This window comes from Bidens hawaiensis, unplaced genomic scaffold, assembly GCF_021521415.1.
Source record: "Bidens hawaiensis isolate Kalapana, Puna unplaced genomic scaffold, B.hawaiensis_p1.1 tig00003902_1, whole genome shotgun sequence".
Lineage (NCBI taxonomy): Eukaryota > Viridiplantae > Streptophyta > Magnoliopsida > Asterales > Asteraceae > Bidens > Bidens hawaiensis.
The window spans coordinates 2,296,170-2,302,293 of NW_027491226.1; the positions used below are offsets into that span (position 1 = coordinate 2,296,170).

The 6,124-nt window shown below is 42.0% G+C and overlaps 1 protein-coding gene across 1 annotated transcript; it reads left to right on the top strand.

Annotated features, from left to right (window-relative positions):
- Positions 1 to 1,796: 1,796 nt before the first annotated feature.
- On the top strand, positions 1,797 to 2,645 carry LOC143624669 (uncharacterized). Its single transcript, XM_077095240.1, has one exon. It carries the CDS (start codon positions 1,797 to 1,799, stop codon positions 2,643 to 2,645), a length of 849 nt encoding a protein of 282 aa, XP_076951355.1.
- Positions 2,646 to 6,124: the final 3,479 nt, after the last annotated feature.

Consider the following 6,124-nt stretch of genomic DNA (forward strand, 5'->3'; position numbering starts at 1 on the left):
TGTCATTCAAGCACCATTGCAACAACCACAACCATTGCAACAAGTTCCTTCACAACCTCATTTTCAACAACATCAACAACCGATACCGATACCTCAATTCCAACAATATCCATCGCCAAGGCCCGTGAATAGGCAAATGGGTCAACCGAGAGTACCAATGGGGGTACCAAGAAGGCATGTGAGAGAGATGGCTAGGGGAATTGAGGCTCACTTTCGTTAGAAGATAAGGCAAAGAGATGGTTTTACACATTGCCTTCCGCATCAATTTACACTTGGGCCGAGATGCAAAAAAGGTTCTTGGAAGAGTTTTACACGGCCCAGAAGACAAATGATGCAAGATGAAGCTTGAGAAGCTTCCAACAACAATCGGGTGAGATGTTTTATGAAGCCTTTGAGCAATTCAACATGATGATCAAGAATTGTCCTCACCACGGTATTGCTCTTTGGGAATTGTTGAATGCCTTTCATGAGGGGTTGAGTATGGAAGATGAGCGGGACTTAATTTCAATCACGAATGGTACATTTGGTACCAATTAAGAACACGATGATTGGACATTCTTGGAGCAAATGTCGGCCACATCAAAGAGAAAAGCTCAAACCGCAAGAAGAGCAAGACCGGCTATCACAAGACCACAAGTGCATGGGGTTAACAACGAAGAACCTCAAGTCTCTAATCAAGTGTATGATGTATGCACGAGTTGTAACGCGTTGGGACATGCAAGTGAAATGTGTCCCGATGTGGAAGGATAAGTTAAAGAAGTAAATGCAATTCAAGGTCAAGGGGGTGGGCGAAACTACAACATGAATTCAAACACTTACCACCCCAGGTTGAGGAATCATCCCAATTTTTGATATGGCAACCCATCGACTCAACCAACCCTAACTTTCAAGGGACTTCTCAAACCCATTTTGTCCCTCGTCAGCAATATTTTAATCAAGGGAATGGTCAAGGTGGGAACAATCAAGGAAGTCAAAATCACTTTAAAGGAACGGGTGGGGGTCAAAGTGGGTCTTCGGGTCAAGGTTCATCAAGTGGGAATGAAGTGATGAATATGTTAAAGTCAATGCAACAAGACATGCAAAAAAGGAATCAACTTGATGAAGCCCGAATGCAAAAGGATGAAGTTCGGGACAAGGCCATCCAATCATTGACCACACAAATGGGTCAACTTGCAACCGAGGTGGCCGAATTGTAGAAAAACAAAGGTATATTGCCAAGCGACACCAAGGTAAACCCTTCTCATAACTCGTCTCGTAATGTTCCTATTAATCATGTTAGTGTGTTGAGAAGTGGTAAAGAGTATAAGGCAAATTTGTCACCGGAATTGGTTGATGGGGAAGTTGAGGATATCACGGGTAAGGAAAGTGATGATGAAGAAATTGAAATTAATAAACCCACTAAACATGTCACTTTTGAGAAACCATCCCAAGCCTCGGGTCAAGCCCAAAATTTAAATGACAAAAACAAGGAAGTGGAATCAAATGTAATTCCATTTCCTTCTACTTTACTTGACCCGGGTAAGAAAAATGTAATTTCAAAACGGGATCCTCAAAAGGAGGAAATGTGGGAGGTGTTTAAACAGGTTAAAGTAAACTTACCTTTACTTGAAGCAATAAAACAAATGCCCGCTTATGCAAAATTTTTGAAAGAATTATACACTCAAAAGAGGCAACAAAAAGTGCCTAAACGGGTAGATTTAACCAAGCAGGTAAGTGAGGCTTTAAAAGGAGATCTCCCTCCTAAGATTCAAGATCCGGGAACACCCTTAATTAACATTCAAGTAGGTGATTTTCAAATGTCTAGGGCGTTATTGGATCTTGGGGCCGGGGTGAGTATTCTTCTTGGGGATTTGTATGACCAATATGACTTTGGTCCCTTGAAACGTGTGGAGATCACGGTTGTATTGGCCGATTTGTCTCATAAACTCCCCCGTGGAATCGTACGGGATGTGATGGTGAAGGTACAGGATTTTTATTATCTAGTGGATTTCTTGGTTTTGGATTATTCATCGGGTGACTCAAGTCAACAACAAAATATTATCTTGGGTCTACCATTTTTGAACACGGCTCATGCCATCATTGATTGTAGGTTTGGTACTGTTGACATGGCATTTGGCAACCGGAAAATGCGTTTAAATGTTTTTACTAACGTTGCTAATTCTTTGAGCGGTGAAGAATGTTTTTTGGCAGATGTGGTGGATCATTATAATCCTCATGAGTATGATGAAGATTTTATGAAATCTTGTATTTGTGATGATTCTGAACAAGTACACGTGTGTGCCTTGCGGATGGAGGAGCACAAACAAGATGCTTTAGCTTTGCAAGAGAAGAGACCACCATGGACACATCAAATGGAAAGTTTGCCAAGGGAAATCAACTCGGACACAAAACCATCCTTGGAATGTCCACCAAAGGTGGAGTTGAAGGAGCTTCCAAGTCACTTGAAGTACGTTTTCTTAGGAGAGAATGAAACCCTCCTGGTTATCATTGCTTCTAATTTGGAGGAAGTTCAAGAGCGGGCATTGGTGAAGGTGTTGGGAGCACACAAGGCGGCCATTGGTTGGACGCTTGCAGATTTGAAAGGCATTAGTCCTTCTATTGTTATGCATAAAATAATAACAGATGAGGAGGCTAAACCGACATGAGAGACTCAAAGGAGATTGAACCCGAACTTGCGGGAAGTGGTGAAAAAGGAGGTGATAAAGTGGTTGGATGCGGGGATCATTTATCCCATTTCAGACAGTGCGTGGGTGAGCCCGACACAAGTAGTGCCCAAGAAAGCCGGCATCCAGGTATATTAAAGATGATAATGGTGAACAAATCGCCACCCGACCGGTAACCGGGTGGTGAGTGTGCATCGATTATAGGAAATTAAATATCGCCACCTCAAAAGGTCATTTTCCATTACCATTCATTGATCAAATAATTGAAAAACTTGCGGGTCAAAAATATTATTGTTTTTTGGATGGGTATTCGGGGTATAATCAAATTGCAATCCATCCCGATGACCAACACAAAACCACTTTTACTTGTCCATATGGCACCTTTGCTTTTAGACGGATGCCATTTGGATTGTGTAATGCCCCGGCCACTTTTCAAAGATGTATGATGAGCATATTTTCGGACATGGTAGGGGATTCACTTGAAGTTTTCATGGATAACTTTTCCATTTTTGGCTCAACATTCGAGTCTTGTCTCAACGATTTAGAAAAAGTTTTAAAACGATGTGTCGAGACGGTTTTAAGTTGGGAGAAAAGTCATTTCGTGGTGCAAGAAGGTATTGTGTTGGGTCATGTTGTTTCAAGTAGGGGGATGGAAGTCGATCAAGCAAAGATAAAAGTAATTTCATCCTTGCCACCCCCGAAAAATGTTAAAGGGGTGAGGTCGTTTTTGGGACATGCCGGGTTCTATAAGAGATTCATTAAGGGTTTTTGTGTAAATTCTAAACCCTTATGTAATCTTTTGTTGAAGGATGTCTCTTTTGAGTTTACTAATGAGTGTTTGCAAGCGTTTGATAGTTTGAAGGAGAAGTTGGTGCAAGCACCAATTTAGCAATCACCGGATTGGTCAACACCTTTTGAAATCATGTGTGATGCTAGCGACAACACGGTAGGAGCGGTTTTGGGTTAAAGAGTGGAAAAAAAGCCGGTTGTGATTTATTATGCGAGCAAGACTTTATCCGAGGCACAATTGAACTACACCACCACCGAAAAGGAGTTGCTTGCGGTGGTGTATGCCTTAGATAAGTTTCGCTCGTATATTTTGGGAAGTAAAGTTGTGGTGTACTCGGATCATAGTGCGGTGCGTTATTTGATGGAAAAGAAAGATGCGAAGCCGCGTTTGATTCGATGGGTGTTATTATTGCAAGAGTTCGATCTTGAAATTCGTGACAAGAAGGGGTGTGAAAATGTAGTGGCTGATCACTTGTCAAGAATTACCCTTGAGGGTGTTGATGATCCGAAGAAGATAAACGAGAAGTTCCCGGATGAATAGTTGCTCGTTGTATCGACCGCACCGTGGTATGCTCATTATGTCAACTATTTGGCCACGGGTGCGATTCCGGAATATTGGTCCAAGAAGAGAAGGCAACAATTCATAGCCCAAGTTAAGCAATACATTTGGGATAAACCGGATCTTTTCAAGATTGGAGCGGATCAAGTAGTGAGAAGATGTGTGCCCGAGAATGAAGTACAAGAGATTTTGAAACACGCTCATTCGTCGGCATGTGGGGGCCATTTTAGTGATTCCAAAACGGGGTACAAGGTACTTATGTGTGGATTCTATCAGCCAATGATTTTCAAGGATGCTAGTGAGTATGCTTGGCATTGTTTAAATTGCCAACGAATGGGGGGTATATCGAAACGGAATGAAATGCCCTTACAACCCATTTTGGTTGTGGACATTTTTGTTGTGTGGGGCATAGACTTCATGGTCCCGTTTCCAAACTCATGCGGGTACCTTTACATTCTTGTTGCGGTTGATTACGTGTCAAAGTGGGTCGAAGCTGTTGCAACAAGAACTAATGATCATTCCGTGGTGTGCAAGTTTGTGCAATCCAACATCTTTTCAAGATTTGGGATTCCTAGGGTGATCATAAGCGATGGTGGATAGCATTTCAAGAACTTTGCATTTGGCAAATTGTTGAAGCGTTATGGTGTGAATCACCGAATTGCAACACCCTATCATCCTCAAACAAGTGGCCAAGTTGAAGTCTCGAATCGATAAATCAAAGAAATTTTAATGAAGACGGTTCGGGTTGATAGAAAAGATTGATCGACTAATTTGGATGATGCATTGTGGGCTTATCGCACGGCCTACAAGACACCGATTGGTACCACTCCTTATCGGTTGGTGTATGGGAAGGGGTGTCATTTGCCAATAGAGTTGGCTCACCGGGCATTATGGGCAATTAAGAATGTTAATTTGGATTACAAGGAAGCCGGTGAGTTAAGAAAGTTGAAATTGAACGAGTAGGAGGAAATCTGGGATGAGACGTATGAATGTGCTTCAAATTACAAAGAGAAATTGAAGAGGGTGCATGATGCCAAGATACGGAAACGAACATTTGAGGTTGGGCAAAAAGTGTGGCTTTATAATTCAAGACTCAAATTGTTTCCCGGGAAGCTCAAAAGTAAATGGATGGGCCCATATGTGATCGCAAGAGTCGGGAAGTTTGGTGGTGTGGAGATTGAGGACATGCAAAGTCAAACTAAACAAGTTGTGAATGGCCATCGTCTCAAACCATACTTAGAAGGGAAAGACGTGAACATGCTTGACAATGACAAGGTGATTTTTTTTTAAGCTCACCAGACGGTTCCACCGCATAAAGGCCCAGGTATGTGGTATGGTGTAAATAGCTTTTTGCTAGCATTTATTTTGTTTTAAACTACCTTTCTCGTGTGAGCATGTTCGAGTCAAGTGTGGGGAAGTTCATATGGATATTTTACCGTGTTGAGGACAACTTGGGTTTTTCATGGGGGGTAGGGTAATTTTGAGTTTTGTCGTATTTATGTAATTTTCTTTCTTTTAGTCGAGTATTTAAAAAACAAAAAAAACAGGTAAACCGTGGACCACGGTCCGGTCACCGTAGCCCACGGTCCAGAGAGTCACCACGGTACGGTGCACTCTGTACGATCTGGAACAAACATCACCGTGGACCACGGTTCAGACCGTCGCCCACGGTCCGGCTCTGCAATTTCGTTCACCTGGGTCAACCGTGGACCACGGTTCAGACCGTGGTCCACAGTGCGGCTCCTCCTGCTGCGGTTTGACGAATTTTAAAGACTTTAAACGAATTTTAAGATTCTTTCACAACATATCCCAGCCACAAAACTCACCAACCATCTCTCCATCTTCATAAAACATTCTCTCAAACCCTAATTTCACCATCATCTCTTCCAATTAACTACCAAAATCCAAGTTTCTTAACCCGATTGTGTGTGGATTTGTAAGAGGATTAACAACCCAAACTCTATTTTCATCAATTCTTAAGTGGTAACCCGATTGTGATGGTTAGGGTTCTGAAAATTTCAAAGATTTTTGGGGTTTTCTTGTTTGCTTGAGACTAGTGCTTGTTTATCACCATAAAAATTAAACCAAGGTATGTTCATTGTCAACTCTTTGA